At 46.3% G+C, this 27,600-nt stretch overlaps 1 protein-coding gene across 1 annotated transcript in view; it reads left to right on the top strand.

Moving 5' to 3' along the window:
- Positions 1-1,806: 1,806 nt before the first annotated feature.
- The window catches only part of LOC146179215 (neprilysin-1-like), a 45,948-nt gene continuing 20,154 nt past the window's right edge, over positions 1,807-27,600 (top strand). Inside the window, exons 1-5 of the mRNA XM_084580146.1 lie at positions 1,807-1,953; positions 21,981-22,379; positions 22,581-22,718; positions 23,891-24,070; positions 26,781-26,958. Coding sequence (XP_084436272.1) covers positions 1,807-1,953; positions 21,981-22,379; positions 22,581-22,718; positions 23,891-24,070; positions 26,781-26,958 — 1,042 coding nt within the window. The remainder of the gene's footprint in view (positions 1,954-21,980; positions 22,380-22,580; positions 22,719-23,890; positions 24,071-26,780; positions 26,959-27,600) is intronic.

Below are 27,600 nucleotides of genomic sequence, written 5' to 3'. Positions count from 1 at the left end.
ATTGGAAATTTAAATAGTTAAAATCCGTAGCCGCAAGCAGTGGCCAATGGCTCAAGGAGTTTAACGTTTGAAACCGTTCAAAACGGAATATATTTAGCAATATAATAAGGCCAGCAATCAAAGCTCGACTTCTTCGTCTTCCTTTCCTGCTGCAGTGTGCGATGTTTCACATGGTGCTGGCGCTGCTGGAGAAAACGTTAATATAAAAACTAGAAACGTGATGCTACGCACTTGTGATGCGTATTTTCCCTTAAAAGGCAGGTATGAAGCCGCCAGTTTTCTGCACTGTTAGTCAGAAACTCGAGTGGAGGTCGTGTCATGTCTGGAGAAGGTCTCGTAAATGCTGGAAATTACGGAGTGAACTGTGGTGCTCTCGAGATCGTCAAAATCCGGATAGTTAAAAAAGGCGTCATAAAAAAAAATAACATTTTTTTTTTTTTCCTGCAAGCTTATACACGTTCACATCAACCCCCGTCCATAGACTATTCAAGGGTGGGGGCATAATTAAGGCCCTTCTGGTTGGAAATAAGAATGCGCATTGCATGCTTCACAGTCCTTGATCATGTTCTCAATGAATTCAGACATTCCTGGCCAGAACATCAATAATCAAGCTTTTGCTTTGCATTTATTGACACTCAAGTGTCCTGCATGCAGGCTGACAGCGCTTCGTTTGAAGTCGGACTCGGCACAAAAAAGAATAAGCCACACACCATGGGAGGCGACAAATAAAGCACAGAGCAAGCAAGTGTGCACAAGGCTTTGCCCCCTGTGATCAGTGGTGTAATTTGTAATTAAAGGCCATTCCGGTTGGGAATATGAATGGGCCTTGCATGCTTCCCACCGCATGATCATGTTCTTAATGTATTCCAACACTCCTAACCAGAACATCAACAATATCTGTTTCTGTTTTGCATTTAGTCTGACACCCATCCTGCATGTAGTCTGCTCAGCATTTCTGCACGTGCCGCATAAGGCATGACAACTTTGCGGCCTTTTAAAAATGTGCATCTGCGACAGTTCAGAGGCAAAAGGCTTCAACTGTCCAGTAAAGGACTACAGGTCCATTAGAGCATTCATGACCTTTGAGGTCATCAACGCTTTTATGGCCTGTTCAACCAGTTTATTGCTTGTTTTTCACCCACTAAGCTGGAGCAGATGGACATAGTATGAACCTCAACATCATTGCCGCCTGCTGGAACTCTCGTTCACGTGTCCAGGAGAGACAGGGTGTCTGTTAAAAAAAAAATGTTTGCCGGGAATACTGGCTTCGTATAGTCGGTATGATATCACCCAAAGACTCTTTAGAGACCATAGCCAAATATTCGTGAACTGTTTAAATGAATTTTTTTTTTCAAGCGCGAATAAAATCATTTCAATTTTCAAAGCCATAGCAGCTTCCAGATTCTTTGTCAATTTGTGAGTACCTGGTTTCCCAGTCAGTTGTTCATCTTTAACTGTAAGCAACTGGTCGCTTCTCAGACTTTTGCTTTTGGAACAGTTCAGCGCCAAGTCCATACTAGAGGAATCCTTTGGGACATTTTCCTCTTTGCTGAGATCATAGATTGCAAGGACTGGGGCATTGATCACAGTAGTCTTGATGTTTAAACGCATATATATTACAATAGTAATTCTACGTTCTTTCGCTATGCACTGAAACATGCCAAATACTTCGAGAGCTGTCGGCCTCGCAACGTACAGCAATATGGTCACGTTTTGTTTAGCGTTTAGCGCCCTTTCTGTCTCGGTGGCTTCCAGATAAGTTCAAGTCGTTTGAACTTACTCTAGTTTTCGGTTATATTGCCGGATATGAGAATGCACGTGTGCAGAGGAGAGAAGAAGACGAAGAAGATCAGAACGTTGGCAACTGCTTCCGGTATCGACGTTGCACCAAAGGCACAGCAGCAACAGCTTCAAGCGGTGCTCTTTTCAGACACCAGGACAGCCGTATCCACAGTGAGTTGGGGCTGAACAATTTGCTGCAAGGCTATACAATCTGTGGCCGGTAATATCCACCACGACAGGCCTCCTGCCTCATTATTTTGTGGTTCGAACGCTTTGAAAAACCATCTCTAACGCTGTCCCTAGGCAAGAAAGCCGTGCATATCTAGCAGCACTGCTTGGCTAACGCGGTCTGCCTGACCATGTACAGACTGAAACAGGCTCCTGTTCACTTGCTGATTTTCATTTCTCACGCTCATTCTAAACATTCTAGGTGACCAGTTGAGAGGAGAGAGAGCGGAACCATGACGGAGTCGACGGGAGCTCTTTGGGTAGCTAATGGAGAGGTAAGAATAGCACGGCACTAGGCCCGGCCACCAGCGGCTGCAAGCGATCGATGTCTTTCCTTGACAAGATAGGTTCGTTCCATGTCGCACTTGTAATTGTAGAAGGCTTCTATACGCCTAGTCGCATTGTGCGTCTCTCAAAGCTAAGCTGTTTTGCTGCAACACATTGCGCCGGGTTGTAAGCACAGACAACAACGGCGTCGAATAGGTGAGACAGGCTTTAAGCCATGGCATTTGAAGAAATGGACAAGCTGTTGTTGTTGTAGTGGTTATTTATAGTATATACAAAAGGAAGGAAAAGATGTTTGCCAGCCCCGGTACCTGCTATCTTATATCTGAAGCACCTGAACTGGGGCGGCGGAAATAAAGGGATAGCGAGGAAAAGGTAGAGGAAATCAAATAGGTGCGCGATAGGGAGAAATAAAAGGGCAGGTAAAAATAAAAGAAATATATACACTAGTATACAGTAGTTTGCTTGAGGCCCACCCGCAAATGTCTTAGGTCACTGAACACTCGGCACATCGGGTGGGCCTCTGCAATAGCTCTGCGTCCAGGCAACTGTTCACTACGCACGCACGTGCCCACTGTACAAAACACTGACGGCCGTCGTGGGGCGATCGGCCGTTATTGTCCGAAGGACAAGCTGCACTGACTGCTAATATCTACTGCTAGTTGTTCTAACTCTGGTGCTAAAACGGCTTATTGGGCTAGTTGCTCACATATTCATATAAAGGTAATATATAAGCTCATATAATATATAATATATAATATATTATATATATATATAATATATATATATATAATATATAAGGAGTGGGTGCAGCTAGCACAGAGCCGGGATAAGTGGAGAAATATGGGAGAGGCCTTCGCCCTGCAGTGGGTATAATCAGGCTGATGATGATGATGATGATGATGATGATGAATATATAAGGGTCATATATATGCTCATATAAGGGTCATATATTCAATGGAGTAGCGCGCCAAGAAGACGGACGACAAAAGGACAGACATCCAGGCTCCATATGTCTGTCCTTTTCTCGTTCGCGGTCAGTGCACGCTGCTGCGCTGATATGTTAGCTCTGGGGCTTCAGGAATCCTTGCACGAGCAGTCGTCAGCAGCAATGTATAACATGTTCGTAACCAGGGCTCGGAGAAATAATACAGCCGCTAAACAGCAGCAGAAGAAACTCCGCAGCCAGCTTGGCTTGTTCTCTGGTTGAGTGATGTGACATCAAAAAATAGGTTGCAAGCAGGGAAGCACTTCATCGCAGTCCTAATTTACTGCAAGAATGTATGAGGTGCTCAGAGTTAAATTAGAAGGCTAGGTTTCAGTGTTAGTAAAGGAGAGCTATTCAGACTTGGATTACAAGGCTATAATAGACTTTGGAGTTGGTGAAAGTGGCACAATAACTATCGATTTTGAAGCGGACGCTTCACTGCGGCAGGTACTTCGAGCCTTGAGCGTAGCGCCGGTTTTCATCTTCAAGTGACCTTGACAGATACTGGGCCTTTCCTTTCTTATAAAGCAATTTTTAACGGGACCTTCACTACGCTAGTTGTAGCAGGTCTTCTTGTGACACTAAATTTGCCTCCAAATGACCTGTCGTGAAATTGTCGGTGTCCATGATTTCGTGATGTTCACCCAAATGTATACTGCGCCTTCCCCAAAACCTAACTTAAACAGAGAGGCAGCACTGGGTGATGCGATGTCACCTTTAACAACCTTGAAGGTCAGAGGAGGTGGTGAAGGGTGGCAGTTCCTGGTCCTACGGCCGGGACGGTAGGAGGTTTTCCCCTGATGGGGCTGGGACAGACAGGTCACCGCCGCTTGCGGCGGGGGCTTGCCTGCCACAGAATTTATATCTGTTGTAGGCCGTCATTGCACCCGCCACCGTTTCGGTGGTGGACGACGGCTGTTGCTGCGGCGCGCGTCTTTCTTTCTCTCTTCCTTTTCTTTCTTCTCTATTTCTTCTGTCTGCACGAGGCAGCGGAGGTGGGCCCCGCCGGGGTGGCGCAGTGGTAAGACGCCCGACTACTGTGCCGGAGTTCCCGGGTTCGAACCCGACCTCGGCGGCTGCGTTTCGATGGAGGCGAAACGAAGTGGCGTCCGTGTGCTGTGCGATGTCAGCGCACGTTAAAGATCCCCAGGTGGTCAAAATTGCTCCGTAGCCCTCCACTACGGCTCCCCTTTCTCTCTTTCCACTTTCACTCCCACCTTCCTCCCTTCCCTTACGGCGCGGTTCAGGTGTCCACAGAGCAAGTGTGACAGATACTGCGCCTTTCCCTTCCTGTGAACCAACCATTAGCGGAGGTGGCTCAGCTACAGAGCCAGTAGCAGGCCCGTGCACTTTCTTTTCCTTCTTCTTACAGCCACAATAACAACGGGACGGTAGGTGAGGCGTCCGTGTGCTGTGCGATGTCAGCGCACGTTAAAAGATCCCCAGGTGGTTGAAATTACTCCGCAGCCCTCCACTACGGCTCTTATTTCTCTCTCTCCACTTTCACTCCCGCCTTCCCCTTCCCTTACGGCGCGGTTGAGGTGTCCACAAAAAACAAGCGAGACAGTTACCGCGCCTTTCCTTTCCTATAAATCAATCAATCTAAAAACGGGACAGTAGGTCAGCGCCGTTTGCGGCGGGTGCTAGCCTGCCACCGAATTTGTATTTGTTGTGGGCCGTCATTGCACCCGCCATCGCTCAGGTGGTGGACGACGGCTGTAGCGGCGCGCGTCTTTTTCTCCCTCTTATTTTTCTTTTTTCTCTACTTTCTCTCTTCTGTCCGCACGAGGCAGCGGAGGTGGCCCAGCTGCCCCGCCGGGGTGGTGCAGTGGTAAGACGGCCGACTACTGTGCCGGAGTACCCGGGTTCGAACCCGACCTCGGCGGCTGCGTTTCGATGGAGGCGAAACGAAGAGGCGTCCGTGTGCTGTGCGATGTCAGCGCACGTTAAAGATCCCCAGGTGGTCGAAATTACTCCGTAGCCCTCCACTACGGCTCCTCTGTCTCTCTTTCCACTTTAACTCCCATCTTCCTCACTTCCCTTTCGGCGCGGTTGCGGTGTCCACAGAAACCAAGTGAGACAGTTACCGCGCCTTTGCCTTCCTATAAATAAATCAGGTGGCCCAGCTACAGAGCCAGTAGCGGGCCTGTGTATTTTCTTTTCCTTCTTCCTACAGCCACAACAACGCATTTTGTCCACGACAGCATAAGCCATTGTTGTGGCTACAGGAAGAAGGAAAATAAAATGCACGGGCCTACTACTGGCTCTGTAGCTGGGCCACCTCCACTATGCAATATGGCGAGGAGATACGCCACTCTCCATTGATTGGAAAACCGCTGTGGTCACATTCATACCAAAGGCCGGCAAAGCAATAAACACGGACAACCTTCGCCCCATCTCTCTTACCTCTTGTGTGGGCAAACTTATGGAGACGATGGTGCGGGACCGGTTGTCTGAGTACCTTGAGACACAACATGTCTTCGCGGACACCATGTACGGATTTCGCCCACACAGATCCGCATAGGATGTCTTGCTTCAACTACATCGGGAAGTTCTTGACCCCATCGAGTGCCCTCATAACGACGCTTATTTGGGTTTGCTCGGTACGGTGGCTCCGCAAGGGACAAAACGACAGAAGAGACGAAGAAAGCGGGCTGTTCCGACTAGCATCTACCGCCCCCAGGAGCCGAGCAGCCTAGCGATTAGCGGCGCGTGCTTTTTCAATGGGCGTCACGTTGGACGCGGCACTAGCTTCAGAAAGCCTATTATACTACTACTACTACTACTACTACTACTACTACTACTACTACTACTACTATTATTATTATTATTATAGTAGTTGTAGCAGTAGTAGTAGTAGTATAGAGGAAGACTCGTTTCACTAAGTTGGCACTGAATTGTCTGTAGGTAACGGCCAAATTAACTGGCTAAATATTACCTTCCCAGTTTTAATTATTAGTGATAATAATAATAATTGGTTGACAGGAAGGGAAAGGCGCAGTATCTGTCACACTTGTGTCTGTGGACACCAAGGGTTGAAGGTGTCCACAGACACAAGTTTGACAGATACTGCGCCTTTCCCTTCCTGTGAACCAATCATTATTATTATTAATTAAAACTGAGCAGATAATATTTAGCCAGTTAATTCGGCCGTTAACTAAACAATTCAGTGCCAACTTCGTGAGACGAGTCTTCCTCTATACTACTACTACTACGAATGATAATAAGAATATTAATAATATACCCCGCCGGAGTGGCGCAGTGGTTACGGCGCTCGACTACTGTTCCCAAGGACGCGGGATCGAATCCCGGCCTCGGCGGCAGCTTTTCGATGGAGGCGAAAAGCAAGGCGCCCGTGTGCTGTGCGATGTCAGTGCACGTTAAAGAACCCCAGGTGGTCGAAATTTCCGGAGTCCTCCACTACGGCGTCTCTCATAGCCTGAGTTGCTTTGGGACGTTAAACCCCACAAACCAACCAACCAACCAATAATTAGCAGATAAATATTACTGTGTAATATTATTATTATTATTTAGTAGTAGTTGTAGTAGTAGTAGTAATAGTATTAGAGGCACTCTCAAGCTAGTGCCGCGTCCAACGTGACGCCCACTGAAAAAGCATGCGCCGCCAATCGCTAGGCTGCTCGGCTCCTGGGGGCGGTAGATGCTAGTCGGAACAGTCCGTTTTCTTCGTCTCTTCTATTGCTTTGTCCCTTGCGGAGCCACCGTACCGAGCAAACCCAAATACGCTGCCGGCTTAGCTGGGTGCTGTCGAGGGCGTGCAGCATGCTCTGTACGCCGACGACATCACCCTGTGGGCTACACAGGGCTCACTTGGAGACATTGAGGCCAGCCTGCAGCAGGCGGCGACTATAGTAGACCGCTATGCTAGCCGCTGCGGCCTTCAATGCTCCCCACAGAAATCGGAATTTGCGCACATCCGCCCCTCTCCAAAATGCACTACTAAAATTCAACTTACTCTTCAGTCAGGTCCAATTCCAGAAACACAAGAAGTCCGAGTACTCGGACTCTTCATTCACCAACACCGCAAGCCAGACACCACATTGGCTAAACTCCGCAAGGTGGGGGACCAGGTGGGCCGCATGGTCCGCCGGGTTTCCAATAAACGCGGGGGGTTACGAAGCAAGGATGCCTTGCGGCTGGCAAACGCCTTCGTAACCAGTCGAATGTTTTATTCGACTCCATATCTCCACCTGCGGAAGCAAGATGAGGATGCCCTCGAGGTCATTCTCCGCAAAATCATTAAGCGGGCCCTCGATATTCCGGTGAATACCTCAAACCAGCGCCTAATGGCGCTGGGAATGGTGAACACCTTCAGGGAATTGAGGGAAGCGCACCTCACAAATCAATATACGCGTTTGTCGCAGACGCAGTCGGGCCGCCGCCTTCTTGCCCGGCTCCACATCAAACATGACACTTATGGAAGAACGGGCACGCATTCCAGCGCCGTGGAGATGCGCCCTCCGCGTGCGCCCTCTTCCCGCCAAAATGGCAAGCGAAGACCATGATGGCAGACGCCTGGCGCGGGCGGAAGCCCTGGCACGCCATTATGGTTCTAAACCGGGCGTTTTTTATGTGGACGCCTCTGGCCCGCACCATGGGGGGTGGTACACGGCCGCAGTCGTCCACGAGGCGAAAACAGTCAACGGTCTTAGCTTCAGGGCCCGCAACATAACTCATGCGGAGGAGGTCGCCATAGCATTGGCTGCTTCCCACTCTGACTCGAAATATATAATTTCCGACTCGCGAGGGGCCTGTCGGAATGTCGAACAGGGCTGGACCCCTTATCTAGCCTACCGAATACTTCAGCATAGCTCCTACATTGGGGACCCCGCTACCCGATATATTATTTGGGCTCCTGCTCATCAGGGGCTGGCTGGAAACGAGGCTGCCGACGCCGCCGCCCGCGCGCTCTCTCTCCGGGAAGTTTCCTCCTCCTCCCCCTCCGACCAGGACGCTGATCCTAATCCGGCTTATACATTCAAAGATATCGTAAATTACTACCAATCTAGCCACAGCCTTTACCCCCGCCCGTGTAAAGGCCTTTCAAAGGCGGATGAGCGGCTCTTACTCCGCCTCTATACCAACACACTGCTGTGCCCGGCAGCTCTAAAACACTTCGACCCTGCTTTCTCTGGCAGCTGCCCGCACTGTGGGGTGGTGTCTTCGGACATCTACCACACGGTGTGGGCCTGCCCCTCAAATCCGGCTATCCCCCCTCACCCCAACCCAACCCGGGAGGACTGGGAGGCGACCCTGCTCGGCTGCTCCGACCTGAAGGCCCAACGGGCCTTAGTCGGTCGAGCCCGAGCGGCGGCAGACGCCACTGGGGTCCCGAACTGGGGACCTCCACCTAGTGTTTGTGAGGGTTGGCCCCTTCAAGGTCAGCTCACGCATAACCTCCTGTATTTGTCCTATATAAATATTTTCTACCACCACCACCACTACCTTGTGCGTACAGAAGAGATTGATTGATTTATAGGAAGAGCAAGGCGCGGTAACTGTCTCACTTGTTTGAAGAGAAAATAGAGAAGAAAGTAAAAGAAGAGGGAAAGGAAGACGCGCAAAGGCTTTCACCTTAAAAGAAGAGGGAGATAAATATACGCATCGTAACAGCCGTCATCCACCACCGAAGCGGTACAAAGCGCCGCCACATTAACACAAGAACACGCACGAAGCGTCGGACTCTCATGCTCCCCAGAAAAGTCCGAGCTCCTCATCCTCCGCCCCACCACCCGTAACTCCTCCAGCGCTCCCATAACCATTGCTTTGGATGATCGCCCCATTACGGAGGTGGACACTCTCGGGGTCCTAGGGCTTCATATCCAAAGCAACGGTAGAAACAGCCTCACAATAAAGAAACTCAAGCGGGTGACAGGTGCGATCTCGCACCTCATCCGCAGAGTTTCGGGTCACCATAGGGGCATGAGGGAGCACGATCTATGTCGTCTCGTTCATGCCTTTATCCTCAGCCGATTCTTATACACGCTCCCTTACCTCAGACTTAGAGATGACGAGATCTCCACTTTGGACGCGATGCTTCGTACCGCGTTAAAAACCGCCCTCCACCTACCCCTAACCACTTGAACAGAGAAATTACTTCAGCTGGGTCTCCACAATACTGTTGGAGAGCTTGTGGAGGCCCACAAACAGACCCAGTATATCCGATTGACACAGACTGCCACCGGACGTCACATCCTCAGAACTCTCGATGTTCACATCCCAGCTAACGACCCGACACTCCTCTCCATCCCACGCCCTATCCACTCCAACCTTCTTGTCAAACCCCTTCCCCGAAACTCCCATCCACAACACCACGAGCCACGCCGCCGAGCCCGGGCAAAGGCGCTCCACAAATATTACGGCTCCGAGACGGATGTCGTATGGGTGGACGCTGCATGCTCGGGCGATGAGGCGGCGGCAGCCGCGGTGAACAATACCCTTCAGTCCATTGCAACTCTCCTCCTCCCCTCTGTTACCTCCTCAGAATTGGCCGAGGAGGCAGCGATCGCCCTTGCAATTGCACACACGGAAGCTAGATATATACTAACAGACTCAAAAACTGCACTACTAAATTTCGCACGTGGGCGAGTTCATGTTTCTGCTTTTTGCATACTGACCTCGCCCACTGCCACCCCGCCCCGCCACGTGGAGCTTATTCCCCGTGGAGCACTCGGGGAACCCTGGCAACGAGGCCGCCAACAGCTTAGCCCGAGGTCTAATACGCCGGGCACGGGCAGTTCCCACGTCGGAGTTCTCCCGGGAGCGCATGCACACGTTTAAAGAGATGACTCAGGCCTACCGGGTCGAGAGACAGATCTACCCCCCACCTCACTCCTCCCTCAGCAATCACCACCAAACACTATGGCGCTGCCTCCAGACGCGGAAACTCCCATCCCCTTACATTAGGTCCCGTTACCACCCCACTCTCACCGACCCCTCCTGCACCCTTTGCAACCACCCCACTGCCACCCTCACCCACATTCTATTCCAATGCCCGGCGGATCCTCCCCCGCGGGGTCTGGAGCACTTCACCACCTGGGAGGAATGGGAGACCCTGCTACGCTCTGAGGGCCCGGTCCGGCAAATGACCGCCACAGACCGAGCTGCCGACGTCATGAAGCGTAGGAACATGAACGTTTGAGTGTAGTGGGGCCGTGCGGGGGCCCAGGGGCCTGCGTGCCCCGAACTCCTCTATTAAAATAAATGCTTTTACTACAACTACTAGCGGGTGCAATAACAAATAGAAATCTGGTGGCAGGCTAGCTCCCGCCACAAGCGGCGGTGACCTACCAGTCCCAGCCCCGTAGGGCCAGGATCAGCCACCCTCTAGCTCCGCCGCCCCTTGGAGGCGAACCGAAGAGGCGTCCGTGTGCTGTGCGATGTCAGCGCTCGTTGAAGATCCCCAGGTGGTCGAAATAACTCTAATCCTACACTACGGCACCCCTTTCCGCTTTCACTCCCACCTTCCTACCCTTACGGCGCGGTTTAGGTGTCTACAGGAAGTGTGACAGATACTGCGCCTTTCCCTTCCTGTGAACCACTTATTAACGGTAGCGTTAAGGGACCCGTGTCGCAGAAAAGTCGGTGTCGTCGTCGGCGGCCGCCGTCCCGCGTAGTCCGGCGTTGGCCGTGAGCGAAACATCCCGCATTAATAAATAAAAACGAGTAGGAAATATCGCCGTCCTGAGGAATCGACAGTGGGCCTCCGGGGTGCGAGACGAGCACGCTAACCACTCGGCCACGCCAGCTAGATGGTTTGAAATGGGCAAAGGCGCGTCTATTGGTTGCGGTGTTATCTCAGAAATTTCCCTTAGAGAATTGTATTGTGGCGTATAATAATAATTATGAGCATGTAAATTACAGAACACGCCGTTAAGCGAGCGGAAAATTATTTTTCCGCTGTACTTTCTCTTCACTTGGCGTGCACGTAGCGCCATCATGCGGTGGCGCACGGAATAAGATAGACAGGACATGGCCTCCGAGATGTTCATCGCGCCGGCTCGGATCGGCAACGATGTTGCCCACGAACTACGACTGCAACTTCAGGCCCGCGCGTTTCGGCAAGGTGGCTGGCTGGCAGCGCTTCTACCCAGAATCACGTTTCAGAACAAGTAATTACCAAACAGTCATGCTTTGGACAAGTGAACGAGTGTTGTATCATGTGAACTACGTCTTTGTGTCACTCAAAAGTGCGACAAGCAAATGAGTAGACGGTGCGAACGGGGCGCGATAACGCTATCGCGTTCCATTCTTAAAGGCGAAGCTTAAGCGTCCTCCAAATTTTGGTAACATTATTAAAAATTATGGAAAAATCGCAGATTGGTTTGGTTTGTGGGGTTTAACGTCCCAAAGCGACTCAAGCTACGAGAGACGCCGTAGAGGAGGACTCCGGAAATTTCGACCACCTGGGGTTCTTTAACGTGCCCTGACATCGCACAGCACACGGGCGTCTTGCTCTTCGCCTCCATCGAAAAGCGGCCGCCGAGGCCGGGATTCGATCCAGCAATCTTGGGCACAGTAGTCGAGTGCCATAACCACTGCACCACCCGACGGGGCAAAATCGCGGATTGATAAGCGAGTGTTAAAGAGGCTATCGCTTTAACACTCACAGCTTTCGCTCTATCACTAGGTTTAAGCCATGCTTAAACCCCTCAATTTTGTAAGGTTATTGCACTGCTAAGTAATTCAACAGAGAAATTGCGGTGCGTCAAATCTGGAACAAGAAGGCAAATCTAGAATGTTTGATTCAAAAACACTAAAGAAAATATGAGTTCTGTTTTCTAGGCTAAGAAGAAAGGAAACTGACATAAGAAATATAGGAAGGTTGAAAGAAATTGAGAAGGATTGCATCTGTACCATTGGGCGAGCGAGGATAACAAAAGAATTCGACGTGAAAACTGGTACTGAATAGACAGAGTAGATATCGAACTGTGCTCGATCTAGCAGCTCGTTCGGCCAGCGTATCCTCGCTGCACCCAAAAGGAGTTTCAGAATATATAGTTTGTTAATAATGCACCACGCGTCTCACGCAAACTTAGTCGTCAGTGATATCGGTAAATGTAATGTGGCCCGGTTTGAAGCGACGGGACAAAAGTGATGCATTCCAGGGAACATTCTCAATAAGGTCCGTTCAGCGAAGACCTTCACTTGCGTAAACGGCTATGAAAAGAGACTGCCTTGTTACTATTGCAGTTTGTTCTGAAAAAAAAAAAAAAAACAATTATCTGCTTAAGTGAAAATCCATTAAGCACTTCAGGGATTGCATTCATTTTCGCAATTTTGCATATATGTGTGTGGAACCAGAGTCCTTCCGATGAAAAACTCTTCCGAAAAACGAGTGATAACACTTTGCTGACACACCGCACACGCTCACGACTCGCCACAAAATATCGATCTGAATAATCCATAATGCAATTATACTACCCACTGTGTGCTCGGCGTGAGCGAAAGTGAAGCTGCTAAAAATTGTAATATTTTAATGCAAAGAGTTATGCAAAATGATTGAAGTTGTCTGCGTTTTCGAAAGGCACGCCTTCAGTATACCGTGCAGTATTAAATGACACGTTTTACAAGAGTTATGATTGCCAGAGAAGGGACCATTCTATGCTGTTGAAAAAGCTCTGCAACAATGTGCACTGCCATGCATTTCCTTGTTCATGCCTCACGAGTAATTTACAATCTACAGAAAGTCGTGCCTGTCAAGTTTCTTGAATACGGCGAATGACAGTACATGCGAACGACAGCGTAGCACGAAGCTGACTTCACACTATCTGCATTTCTTGCAGGAGGAAAGCACGGCGCAATGTTTTACAGGCAGCGAAAGCGGCCCAAGAGCTCGATGGAATGGCACCTCAGGTGTCTTCAGAAAGAAACCCTACTTTCTCGGAGTTGCCATCGCCGTCCTGGTTGCGTGCACATTGCTGGGCCTGGCTGCAGGGTTCCTCAAAAAAGTAAGCGCATTCGCCTCCACTCTCCGTTCTTAGCTTTTTGCAATGGCGCATCAAGCCAAACACAAGATGGCCGACATGAACTGCGATGATAATTTAACAAAATCTTACTCGGCCTGTCTTCTTTTCGGCTTCAAATGATAAGCGCGTTTTTGTCACGACGCCTTTAAATGAACCGCTGATACCCAGCGAAGCCAACGACCAAAGTTCATTAAACAATTGCGCGCACTGGTACATGTCAGAAAGGGCACCACATAATGAATTTAAGAGCAAATGAGAGTAATGACCTGTAAAAGGCCAACTGCACGTTAAGAAAAGTAAAGCACAAAGCTCACAGATAAGTACTGATTGATTGATTGATGGATTGATTGATTTATAGGAAGGGAAAGGCGCGGTAACTGTCTCACTTGTTTTCTATTGAAACCTCAACCGGGATTGAAAGTGGAAGATGGGATTGAAAGTGGAAAGAGAGAAAGAGGAGCCATAGTGGAGGGCTACGGAGTAATTGCGACCACCTGGGGATCTTAAACGTGCGCTGACATCGCACAGCAGACGGACGCCTCTTCATATCTCATCTACTCTGGGATTGCCCTGCTGTTTTCTACTGGACGCTCCGAGATCAAACCCTACCGCCTGAACTACCGCTCCCTTCTAGAAACTGATGCTAACACACAGGTGATATTTGCCAAGTATAGCTCGCTTAGTGGCCTGGTTAGAGCAATATGATTTGAGTGACGACCTAAACAATGAAGATTCTGTCTACTCCCCTTTATCCCCATCCATGGTCATGATCCTTCCCATTCAATGAAGGACATTCAATCAATCAATCGTTTCGCCTCCATCAAAACGCAGCCGCCGAGGTCGGGTTCGAACCCGGGTACTCCGGCACAGTAGTGAGGCGTCTTACCACTGCACCACCCCGGAGGGGCCACAGATAAGTACCGTCCGGTCTACTAGGGTAGAACGAAGGGACGATATCTACACGGAATGAATGAGAACCGAATCGGGTTGTATCAGTTCGCAAACCAACGTTTCGCAAGGGGACTGGTCTCTGTCCCTTTTAATAGTCCCCTCGTTGAAACGTTGGGCTGAGAACCGGGGCTCGCCCTAAATCCTTGTTTCTTCCGCTCTACTAGTGATTAAGATGAATCAATGTTTTTGGCTATAGATGTTGAAATAGACAATGATAAGTGGGAATGATGCAGTACTTTTATTTCCGCTTCCAAAAGGCAAGACACCTGAGGAAAGAATGAGCGTCATTAACATAACGGAGCTTTGAGGCTGTACTATACTCTCATCTGTGGAGCTTACCTTCGGTTTGCGGAGTGGTGACGGGTAGATTAGGCCCTTAATAGTTGTAATACCAGCGATTGATCCGTATTAGTGAGAAAGCACGTTTTCGCTGCGTTCAAAATGTCTTACCGGTCTATCTAGCGGCTACCTAGAATGACCTCGGAAAACTTGACTACCAACAGTTAAACAAAAAATTTCCGAGAGCACTGCAGGGTCCGCAGTGCTCTGAATCCCTGAATGCTATTATTCTTGTGTATTTTCAAACAAAGGGTCTCTATGTAGATGCGAAACAAAAGAACGCTAAGGGTACAGCCCTGGCGTACGGAACGCTGCACACTGATGGGGGCCCCTAAACATTTGTTAACAATTAATGTCGTCGTGCACTTCCGGTACGCCAAAGCCACGCCCTCACGTACAACAGAACCTACATTCACATGGTCTAAAATGGCAAACAAAAGTTCGTGAACGACACAGTCAAAAGCCTTTGCTCAGTCAATCTGGAGAAAGACAGCCCGACCTTTACTGTCATCACAGTAATCTAGTACACTGCGCGCTTGATGGATATTGGTGAACACGGAGCGCCCTTTAATCCCACACGTCTGATGAGGTCCAACTATATCTCTAATCACGGTCTGCAAACTTCGCCCTAGAACCATCATAACAATTTTGTACTCGACGTTTGTGAGCGCTAACGGCCGCTATGCAGTAACCAGTCTTAACTTATATCATTTGTTTTCGGAATGAGCACAGTGTGAGACAACCCATATGACGGAAGAAGAGCCTTTTCTTTGAAGGCTCCGTTAAAGATTACAGCTAGGACAGGGGCTATTTCGTGTTTAAGTACTTTACAAAACATCGCACTGAACCCATCCGGTCCAGGGGATTAACCGGGGTTTAAATTATCAGTTGCGTGCTTCACCTCCGATTCTGTTATGTCGAGTTCTAATCTGTCTTCTGTTTCGTCGTCGAGACGCGGTAGCTCAGCCAGAAACTCATCCTTAAATGTAATAACATCTACCTGGGGCGACGCGAAGATAGCCTGGTAATGCTCGAAAAACGCTGTTTTGATATGATTGATGTATGTTGATAATAACCCTCCACATTCTATTTCTTCGATGTGATTCCTTTCAGCACGGTCTTTTTTCTAAACCGAGCGCTCTTTTCATTGGCGCTTCGCCCGAAGCTGTGTCTTCAGCACTTGCCCTAACCGGCGCTACCCGGTAACGTTGTTCCTCAATTAGTTCTAGCTTTTGTTTTCCTTATGTCCTCCATCCATTCACCCGGTGCTCGGCTTTCCTGTTTTACCCTTTTATGAAGCAGTGTCCTTAACTGCACTTCATTTTGTTTCTCTTCGTGACTTATAATTCGTGACTTCCAGAATTTCTTTTCCAAAGCAGTAATTTTAACAAAGCACTGGAAGGTCATTTGTTTGGTTAGGCTGCTCAACTTTTTAGTACTTTATATCTGTTTCCTTTGTTCATGCTGAATTGTGCTGTGTGTTATTGCTTATTTTTATTTGTTAGACTGTCAATTTTTTTAATAATTACTATTACTATTATGATTCCTTTTTGCTCGCCGAATTGTAGTGTGTATTGTATTTTTTGTTTTTTCTGTGTGTGATTGTTACCTGGTATGCCCCTCCTGCTTGGGCCATAAGGCCTGCAGTATTTTGAAATAAAAAATAAAAATAAGATCTTTAAATTGCTTTTACTTATGTCCTCCATCCATTCACCCGGTGCTCGGCTTTCCTGTTTTACCATTTTATGAAGCAGTGTCCTTACCTGCACTTCTTTGTTTCTCTTCGTGACTTATAATAGATCTTTAAATTGCTTTTACTTATGTCCTCCATCCATTCACCCGGTGCTCGGCTTTCCTGTTTTACCATTTTATGAAGCAGTGTCCTTAACTGCACTTCTTTGTTTCTCTTCGTGACTTATAATAGATCTTTAAATTGCTTTTACTTATGTCCTCCATCCATTCACCCGGTGCTCGGCTTTCCTGTTTTACCATTTTATGAAGCAGTGTCCTTACCTGCACTTCTTTGTTTCTCTTCGTGACTTATAATAGATCTTTAAATTGCTTTTACTTATGTCCTCCATCCATTCACCCGGTGCTCGGCTTTCCTGTTTTACCATTTTATGAAGCAGTGTCCTTACCTGCACTTCTTTGTTTCTCTTCGTGACTTATAATAGATCTTTAAATTGCTTTTACTTATGTCCTCCATCCATTCACCCGGTGCTCGGCTTTCCTGTTTTACCATTTTATGAAGCAGTGTCCTTACCTGCACTTCTTTGTTTCTCTTCGTGACTTATAATAGATCTTTAAATTGCTTTTACTTATGTCCTCCATCCATTCACCCGGTGCTCGGCTTTCCTGTTTTACCATTTTATGAAGCAGTGTCCTTAACTGCACTTCTTTGTTTCTCTTCGTGACTTATAATAGATCTTTAAATTGCTTTTACTTATGTCCTCCATCCATTCACCCGGTGCTCGGCTTTCCTGTTTTACCATTTTATGAAGCAGTGTCCTTACCTGCACTTCTTTGTTTCTCTTCGTGACTTATAATAGATCTTTAAATTGCTTTTACTTATGTCCTCCATCCATTCACCCGGTGCTCGGCTTTCCTGTTTTACCATTTTATGAAGCAGTGTCCTTAACTGCACTTCTTTGTTTCTCTTCGTGACTTATAATAGATCTTTAAATTGCTTTTACTTATGTCCTCCATCCATTCACCCGGTGCTCGGCTTTCCTGTTTTACCATTTTATGAAGCAGTGTCCTTACCTGCACTTCTTTGTTTCTCTTCGTGACTTATAATAGATCTTTAAATTGCTTTTACTTATGTCCTCCATCCATTCACCCGGTGCTCGGCTTTCCTGTTTTACCATTTTATGAAGCAGTGTCCTTAACTGCACTTCTTTGTTTCTCTTCGTGACTTATAATAGATCTTTAAATTGCTTTTACTTATGTCCTCCATCCATTCACCCGGTGCTCGGCTTTCCTGTTTTACCATTTTATGAAGCAGTGTCCTTACCTGCACTTCTTTGTTTCTCTTCGTGACTTATAATAGATCTTTAAATTGCTTTTACTTATGTCCTCCATCCATTCACCCGGTGCTCGGCTTTCCTGTTTTACCATTTTATGAAGCAGTGTCCTTACCTGCACTTCTTTGTTTCTCTTCGTGACTTATAATAGATCTTTAAATTGCTTTTACTTATGTCCTCCATCCATTCACCCGGCGCTCGGCTTTCCTGTTTTACCATTTTATGAAGCAGTGTCCTTAACTGCACTTCACTTCGTTTCTCTTCGTGACTTATAATAGATCTTTAAATTGCTTTTACTTATGTCCTCCATCCATTCACCCGGTGCTCGGCTTTCCTGTTTTACCCTTTTATGAAGCAGTGTCCTTAACTGCACTTCACTTTGTTTCTCTTCGTGACTTATAATAGATCTTTAAATTGCTTTTACTTATGTCCTCCATCCATTCACCCGGCGCTCGGCTTTCCTGTTTTACCATTTTATGAAGCAGTGTCCTTAACTGCACTTCACTTCGTTTCTCTTCGTGACTTATAATAGATCTTTAAATTGCTTTTACTTATGTCCTCCATCCATTCACCCGGTGCTCGGCTTTCCTGTTTTACCCTTTTATGAAGCAGTGTCCTTAACTGCACTTCACTTTGTTTCTCTTCGTGACTTATAATAGATCTTTAAATTGCTTTTACTTATGTCCTCCATCCATTCACCCGGCGCTCGGCTTTCCTGTTTTACCCTTTTATGAAGCAGTGTCCTTAACTGCACTTCACTTTGTTTCTCTTCGTGACTTATAATAGATCTTTAAATTGCTTTTACTTATGTCCTCCATCCATTCACCCGGCGCTCGGCTTTCCTGTTTTACCCTTTTATGAAGCAGTGTCCTTAACTGCACTTCACTTTGTTTCTCTTCGTGACTTATAATAGATCTTTAAATTGCTTTTACTTATGTCCTCCATCCATTCACCCGGCGCTCGGCTTTCCTGTTTTACCCTTTTATGAAGCAGTGTCCTTAACTGCACTTCACTTTGTTTCTCTTCGTGACTTATAATAGATCTTTAAATTGCTTTTACTTATGTCCTCCATCCATTCACCCGGCGCTCGGCTTTCCTGTTTTACCCTTTTATGAAGCAGTGTCCTTAACTGCACTTCACTTTGTTTCTCTTCGTGACTTATAATAGATCTTTAAATTGCTTTTACTTATGTCCTCCATCCATTCACCCGGTGCTCGGCTTTCCTGTTTTACCCTTTTATGAAGCAGTGTCCTTAACTGCACTTCACTTTGTTTCTCTTCGTGACTTATAATAGATCTTTAAATTGCTTTTACTTATGTCCTCCATCCATTCACCCGGCGCTCGGCTTTCCTGTTTTACCCTTTTATGAAGCAGTGTCCTTAACTGCACTTCACTTTGTTTCTCTTCGTGACTTATAATAGATCTTTAAATTGCTTTTACTTATGTCCTCCATCCATTCACCCGGCGCTCGGCTTTCCTGTTTTACCCTTTTATGAAGCAGTGTCCTTAACTGCACTTCACTTTGTTTCTCTTCGTGACTTATAATAGATCTTTAAATTGCTTTTACTTATGTCCTCCATCCATTCACCCGGTGCTCGGCTTTCCTGTTTTACCCTTTTATGAAGCAGTGTCCTTAACTGCACTTCACTTTGTTTCTCTTCGTGACTTATAATAGATCTTTAAATTGCTTTTACTTATGTCCTCCATCCATTCACCCGGCGCTCGGCTTTCCTGTTTTACCCTTTTATGAAGCAGTGTCCTTAACTGCACTTCACTTTGTTTCTCTTCGTGACTTATAATAGATCTTTAAATTGCTTTTACTTATGTCCTCCATCCATTCACCCGGCGCTCGGCTTTCCTGTTTTACCCTTTTATGAAGCAGTGTCCTTAACTGCACTTCACTTTGTTTCTCTTCGTGACTTATAATAGATCTTTAAATTGCTTTTACTTATGTCCTCCATCCATTCACCCGGCGCTCGGCTTTCCTGTTTTACCCTTTTATGAAGCAGTGTCCTTAACTGCACTTCACTTTGTTTCTCTTCGTGACTTATAATAGATCTTTAAATTGCTTTTACTTATGTCCTCCATCCATTCACCCGGTGCTCGGCTTTCCTGTTTTACCCTTTTATGAAGCAGTGTCCTTAACTGCACTTCACTTTGTTTCTCTTCGTGACTTATAATAGATCTTTAAATTGCTTTTACTTATGTCCTCCATCCATTCACCCGGTGCTCGGCTTTCCTGTTTTACCCTTTTATGAAGCAGTGTCCTTAACTGCACTTCACTTTGTTTCTCTTCGTGACTTATAATAGATCTTTAAATTGCTTTTACTTATGTCCTCCATCCATTCACCCGGCGCTCGGCTTTCCTGTTTTACCCTTTTATGAAGCAGTGTCCTTAACTGCACTTCACTTTGTTTCTCTTCGTGACTTATAATAGATCTTTAAATTGCTTTTACTTATGTCCTCCATCCATTCACCCGGTGCTCGGCTTTCCTGTTTTACCCTTTTATGAAGCAGTGTCCTTAACTGCACTTCACTTTGTTTCTCTTCGTGACTTATAATAGATCTTTAAATTGCTTTTACTTATGTCCTCCATCCATTCACCCGGTGCTCGGCTTTCCTGTTTTACCCTTTTATGAAGCAGTGTCCTTAACTGCACTTCACTTTGTTTCTCTTCGTGACTTATAATAGATCTTTAAATTGCTTTTACTTATGTCCTCCATCCATTCACCCGGCGCTCGGCTTTCCTGTTTTACCCTTTTATGAAGCAGTGTCCTTAACTGCACTTCACTTTGTTTCTCTTCGTGACTTATAATAGATCTTTAAATTGCTTTTACTTATGTCCTCCATCCATTCACCCGGCGCTCGGCTTTCCTGTTTTACCCTTTTATGAAGCAGTGTCCTTAACTGCACTTCACTTTGTTTCTCTTCGTGACTTATAATAGATCTTTAAATTGCTTTTACTTATGTCCTCCATCCATTCACCCGGTGCTCGGCTTTCCTGTTTTACCCTTTTATGAAGCAGTGTCCTTAACTGCACTTCACTTTGTTTCTCTTCGTGACTTATAATAGATCTTTAAATTGCTTTTACTTATGTCCTCCATCCATTCACCCGGCGCTCGGCTTTCCTGTTTTACCCTTTTATGAAGCAGTGTCCTTAACTGCACTTCACTTTGTTTCTCTTCGTGACTTATAATAGATCTTTAAATTGCTTTTACTTATGTCCTCCATCCATTCACCCGGCGCTCGGCTTTCCTGTTTTACCCTTTTATGAAGCAGTGTCCTTAACTGCACTTCACTTCGTTTCTCTTCGTGACTTATAATAGCAGATCTTTAAATTGCTTTTTAATTTAAAGGCTTCCTTACAGACCTCCCACTGTTGCCAAACCTTCATGTTTTTTCGTGGGTCTATTTCTGCTATTTCTTCTCTTACTGCTCGACTGTACAATTCATCCTCAAGTAGCTTGTTCAACTTCCACATTTCCCACGAAAAACCATTCCCATGCTTAACAATGCCTACGCAGCTTTGAACCAAGCAATGGTCGCATTTTCCATGCGCATCTGACCAGCGCCGTAAAGGAAGAAAGGAAAGTAGAAGTGAAAACGGAAAGAGAAAGGGGTGTCCTAGTAAAGGGCTTCTGAGTAATTTAGACCACCTGGGGATCTTTAATGTGCCCTGACATCGCCCAGCAGACGGACGCCTCTCCGTTTCGTCTCCAAAGCGCAGCCGTCAGCGGTCTAGAGTTCGAACCCGCACACACTCTGACTTGGTAACCGGGTGTCTTAGTTAGCCACCGCAGCCAAGCTTTACTTCGCGTTCGCGCGGCACTTTTCGACGCGCGAAAATCGTGTAAAAAACGCCGCATTTACTCCGGGCTTTAGAGCAGGGGATGCGAATTTCTGCCACCTTCTTCTTTTCCTCAGCTGGTATAGTTCCAATAAACGCACTGACACTGTAAACTGTCCAACGTCTAAAGCGCGCACACCGTGCAGACGTGGTCGCCATAATAAAAGAGCCGAAATTCATCTCTTGTTGTGGAAAACTGCGAGGCGTCTTCGCAGATTTGATGCAGTGTTGTAGTCAAAAACTAAATGTGACGTTGGGTTGAGCGAGCGTCATTAAAAGATAACTTTTAGCGCGTAATAATGGGCCTTCCAACGTACTGTGGCTTTGCATCACTAAGTTAGAATTATGGGAACAAAGGTACACATGGCTTGAGAAACCACTGTCTAGGAAAGATATTCCGCAGTTCAACGTAGAAGGCCTTTATTTTCTGACAGGAGAAGCTAAAAGAGTGGTTCGCTGGGTCGTCTTTTACAAACGCTGCAACAAAGAAAGTTTCGAAAGATATCCATCACAAACCGCTCACATTAAGGAATTTCTTTTCTTCCCAGGGCCATATAGGCCAGCCTAGCCACAATCATCAGGACAGTAGCGGTCTTGAAGACTCTGGTGATACTCGTGGTCTCAGTGACATCGAGATTCCTGTCCAACCAGTAGCAGCAGGAAAGGTCGGCGTTGCAACGGTGACGTCAACTTCGAGTAGCTCTTCAAAGATAACACGTCCGGTGACGCCCCGACCCTCCAAGAAGCTGACAACCCGAAAAGCCAGGCTGTTAAAGGTGGCACAAGACGTACCGGAAGAACCGCCGAGGCCATGCACTACAGAGCAGTGCCACAACCAAAGCGACTATTTGAAATCGACCATCAACTTCGCTGCAGACCCATGCCACGATTTTTACGACTACGTTTGCGGGAACTACTGGGCTCACCGGGACGGCCCCTACGCACAAGTAATTGATATGCTTTTTGCGTAGTTTCTGAGATTGTATTCAGCCAAGAAACATCGCAATTTCAAATCTTCAATTAATATGAAATGTATACATGTCAATTGTTTGGGCTTGCTTTATACAGTCTGCAACCAATCACTGTTCTAAACACGACTGGATACATTTCTGCCTTCAAATTCAATCATAAGCTCTGTCACTTTGCAGATTGAGGAGACGATACGCAATGCCACAATTTCCGCCCTCAGCACTGCAAGGGTACCGGCATACAACCAGAACGCCTTCCAGAAAGCCGCCGCTCTCTACCAGGCCTGCTTCAAATTCGTCAACGCGGACCTAAACGAGGTGATTTAGATAAGAGCGTTGATGTTAGCTACAGGCAGCCATGTTTCAATTACTGTTCGGGCACTGATAGGAACGATAACACTGTTTGCGTGAGGTGCATCTGCACTGGGAAAGTATATACCTGTGCTTTTTCCCAAGGGTTGCCAGGTGGCCAAAGTCGTGGACCTGAGTACATCTCTTTCCTATCGTTCATGGAATTAAGTGTAGTCGGCACAAAATGTGACGATATGCGACTTTATGGCAAGAAAGTACCTCTTGGCACTTAGCTGTTACAATCACTGACATAGTCGGCGTATGAAGAGACGTGCGAGCTGCCTCCGCTTGCATTAATGCGCCAGGTATACAGTGGCACTGCACAGGTGAACTGCTGTCCCATAAACTAATCCTATAGAATTTTACCGGCGACTCTGAAAGCGCTGAAGTATGATTTCATATATTGCGTTGCTAAAATGTGACAGTGACAGTGGTCTTCATACATCCCCGTGGGCCTGCCTGTACGCGTGGTTGCGTAATACTTTAGTCTGAAAGGACAGGTGACCGTTTCCTTCCGCCCTGTATTGCTTAATCGTTCCATCAAGATAGTTTCCGCCGGGATGACTTGTTTTGGTTTATAGGGTCCGAACGATATGCATGCTAAAAACGAGAAACCTCGTTTATGGAAGTTGAAACCATGCACTGTGTTTTCATTAGCACTTCATTGTAGAGTTCCCGACGAATACAAACCTTGCAGAGGCCAGCATACAGTGCTTACTAATTAGTGTACGATGCAAAACCTCAGTTTCATCTTAGTAATTACGTCTTTATATGTTTCACTGTTGTGCCTAAAGGCATGACAACGCACTAAACTTCAAAAAAAAAAAAAAACAGTACCAGTCTGCAGGCTTACAATGCCGCAGCTGCATGGTTCTTTAACGTCTCATATATTCATATCTAGCACCTCTTCAGCTATGAACACCGACTGCAAGCATGTGGTCTGTACTTTTAAAGGCTCTCGTGTTTCTTTTTTGTGACGTCATATGACAAGCACTTTGCATGCACCATATATATGCAAAAGATGAGGAACATTCTGAATTTCGGATATCCACTGTGCTTTCATTATGTTGTAGTTTCTTTTTTCAAGGCTGTGGCATCGATATTGCCATACATAACCGAGACGCGTTGAATCTACGCAGCGCGAGCAGCTCAAATCGTTGATGGTGAGCCTGAACCTGGATCTTCTCAACTTGGCTGCTTCCCGTAATGTCGACCCCATCTCCGTAGTGGCGCGCCTGTCATTCGAGGTTGGTTTTCCTGCCCTATTTGAGTTCAAGCTCTCCGATGACCTCTTCAGAGACGAAAAGCGGGCCATGGAGGTGAGTGCATAGTTATGTTTTAATAATTTTTAATGAGGGCCTTTATCGACTTTTAATGTAGCCTCGAACCAAGAAAATGGACTGCGTGGCCGCAGATCGGAATGCATCTAGTATTGTGCTCTGCAAATTGTCGGTGTCAAGTAGTCTCTCTTAGAACGATAAAGGATTCACAGAATTGTTTCCATTAATTCAGTTGAAAAGTGCACTCCACTGTTCATTACACGCATGGAAAGTTCACAGAATTTATCATCACGTGTACGCATTCGAATATTATAAGACTGGTTGAACAAATATTTTCGATTCGATACAGGAAGCCCTCAAGAAACGCAGGGTCTAGCTCTTGTTTATGACAAAAGTTTATTATTAAAACTGGTTATTTCGTAGGCGACATCAAATCGGAAGAAGACGCAGCGGAACTTGTCGGTATCGCATCTAGTCAAGTCGGCACGAAAACTATGAATAGGGCGAAAGAAAGGACACAAAAAATTCAAAGGAAGGATCTCTGTATTGTTCTTATTTGATGTTTTCACAAAGCCAATTCAGGGCGCTCGTACTAGCCTTCATAAAAGGCATCAAAACTTTCGTGTTCAAGTTTATGACAGAGGTTTGTGGTTTTCATCGTCAGGGCACCAATAAATGAGAGACAGGCTTCAATTAAACATTTGACATGCCGCACGGCACTTGGAGTAACTGAGTAACTGCGTACAATCTAAAGCAGAGTGCTTGATCCAATGTGCTTTCTGTTTACTGGACTGTATTTTGAGAACGCAATGTTTTGTACTGAAACCTTTTTAAAGACATGGCTATAAGATAAGAGGTTGACGCTCAGAAAAGCTATTGCGCGCATCTTTTATCAACATTGTCACGTAAAGATGCTTGTTCAATTCGTGACATCTGCCTTTCGGCCTCTCCCGCACCGTGCACAAGAGGTAATCAATTCGGCAAGTACTGGTCTATCTAGCTCGTTCCTATGAAAGACCATCAGTCCAATTCTGTGCTATAGCCGCGCTCTATTTAAGTGCAATTCACTCAGCCATTGAGTTTGTTATTGGTCGACTTTTCAACTACCAAACGTCCGACTGAGTGGATTGAAATAGACATACGTTACAAGCATACTAAGCTAATGCTACAACGTTTAGATAGCTCTGAAGTTAAAACGTCACCTATATTCACTATTCATTAAACTTACTGATATTCTCTCTCAATGACTCTAATTTACTCTAATGGCTTTTGAGCAATGCTCAAGTTATGTTTTCTGTAAGCCACAGCTCAGCTACTTCCACTGCAATGAATAGTCCAAGCTCCTCAACGAACAATTCTAGTCACTGCAAAAGTGCGGCTGTGTGTCCACTGGATACAGCGCGCTGTGAAACATTTGATCCAGTTGAAAAGGATTGAGGCATGAAAATGTTGAAGCCTCAAAAGTTATACTGTAGAGCACTAGAGCTGTGCAGTTTGTAGCGGGCAGCTAACTAAAGCTTTCATTAAGGAAGAAAAGCTGTCCGTGATGCTGGAAACACTTTGTTATTTCGTATTTGAAATACTCGAAACGATTTTCTTGAATAATGACTATAGTGATAAAAATCGGCTTCACAGCATAACACGCTAGGTGTATAGGTTGGATAATTTGGTGAAGGGTCTGCGCCAGGCGTGAAGACGCTCCCGGGTTAAACAGCAAGTTAAGGTCATGGAGTTAAAGCACAATCATTTAAGTAAAAACGTTTTAACGCTTCTTTTTATCCAGATAGCTTCAACTTGATGTATGACAGTAACTTATTAAAAGACTACAGCAGGTGACGTGGCCCCGCTGACCTTTTTTCTAGATTTATATGAGATGCATAAATCCCGCAGGGTGTTTGCAGATACCCTTAATGCGTGAGTTCTTATTCTGGCCGTCATTGGAGTCGGGGGGGGGGGGGGGGGGGGGGACATTTGAACGTGCTCCGTGAATAATTCTTTTCTTTACAACTCTACGGAAAAAAAAAATACTAATTACTGTCTGACGAGGGAAGTTTATATTTGCTTTCGGTACGCCCCTTCTGTCGATCACATGTCAAGTGCTAAGCCCGTAGCCAAACATTGAAAATATTAAAATGTATCGACATACTGCATTGATTAATATATATAATTCTATGGTACTACACTGAAATACTGATGTGTGTGTGTGTGTGTGTGTGTGTGTGTGTGTGTGTGTGTGTGTGTGTGTGTGTGTGTGTGTGTGTGTGTGTGTGTGTGTGTGTGTGTGTGTGTGTGTGTGTGTGTGTGTGTGTGTGTGTGTGTGTGTGTGTGTGTGTGTGTGTGTGTGTGTGTGTGTGTGTGTGTGTGTGTGTGTGTGTGTGTGTGTGTGTGTGTGTGTGTGTGTGTGTGTGTGTGTGTGTGTGTGTGTGTGTGTGTGTGTGTGTGTGTGTGTGTGTGTGTGTGTGTGTGTGTGTGTGTGTGTGTGTGTGTGTGTGTGTGTGTGTGTGTGTGTGTGTGTGTGTGTGTGTGTGTGTGTGTGTGTGTGTGTGTGTGTGTGTGTGTGTCGATATATAGCACAACAATTACGGAAGCACGAGTCTGTTTAGTGAGTACGAATATGAGGAAATTCCTCAAAACATTTTCCTTGCCCGATTGCACCAGGTTTGTGTGCGAGGTTGAGTACAGTTATGGGCAGCGGGATCCCATCTGAACTGACGGCATGTCTTCATTTTGATTCTCACCGTCTCTACAGTTCAAGGTAACCGACTTCCAACAAGCATGGGAAAAGAAACGTGTCCAACTGCTCCAGAGAGAAGCCTCGAGAGTCCTCACCTATATCTCCGACCAGCTTCTCTACTACCCCGACTATGAGCCTAAGGAGGAGACGCACAAAGAACTCGCAAAGACAATACGTACTTACGACGAAGCATGTAAGCGCACTTCTGTAATTTGCTCGCATATGGCAGCGTCTCGCCTCCACCTCCCTCATTCCATCCTACCTATGAGTTTAACTAAGTTCTTTTCTGGGCCAGTCTACGTAGCATCACAAATTTGAAAACGCTCGGACAGACAAGGACTAGAGAAGTGGACGGGACATACGCTCCCATTTATCCGAGCGCTTTCATATCTATTACGCTACCTGTGAGTTTTGACTTGCCTTGCTAGAAATACGCGCATTTGGGATGAAGCACGAGGTATGTCAGAAAGCACATTACAATAGTGCAGAATTTCTATTTACCAACTTATATCTCGAAGACAAATGTATGCATTTGTACATTTTTCTAAATATTTCCTGCTGATGTCTAAACATCTGTACTGGGTACTAGCCGGTTATGCGGTCACAAAAGTCTTCGGCGTACCGTGCAAACCATGGCGCGAATTTTTGAGTACACTCGTGCGGATCGACAAACCATTTCGGCTCACGGTGACTCTTCAAATGAAAAAGATGAGGATCACTAGTCGCCAGGTCACGTCTGTACAGAACATAGTACAAACCATCTCTCTGCAATTTAACCACAAGTATAAGACATCGACATTAATTAGGCCACTCGAACATTTTTAACGTGCACTGA

This window comes from Amblyomma maculatum, chromosome 9 (genome assembly GCF_055883805.1).
Source record: "Amblyomma maculatum isolate TAMU_Amacu chromosome 9, ASM5588380v1, whole genome shotgun sequence".
Classification (NCBI taxonomy): Eukaryota; Metazoa; Arthropoda; class Arachnida; order Ixodida; family Ixodidae; genus Amblyomma; species Amblyomma maculatum.
The sequence above is the reverse complement of the archived record's forward strand: the minus strand, read 5'-3'. Positions and strand labels throughout refer to the sequence as shown.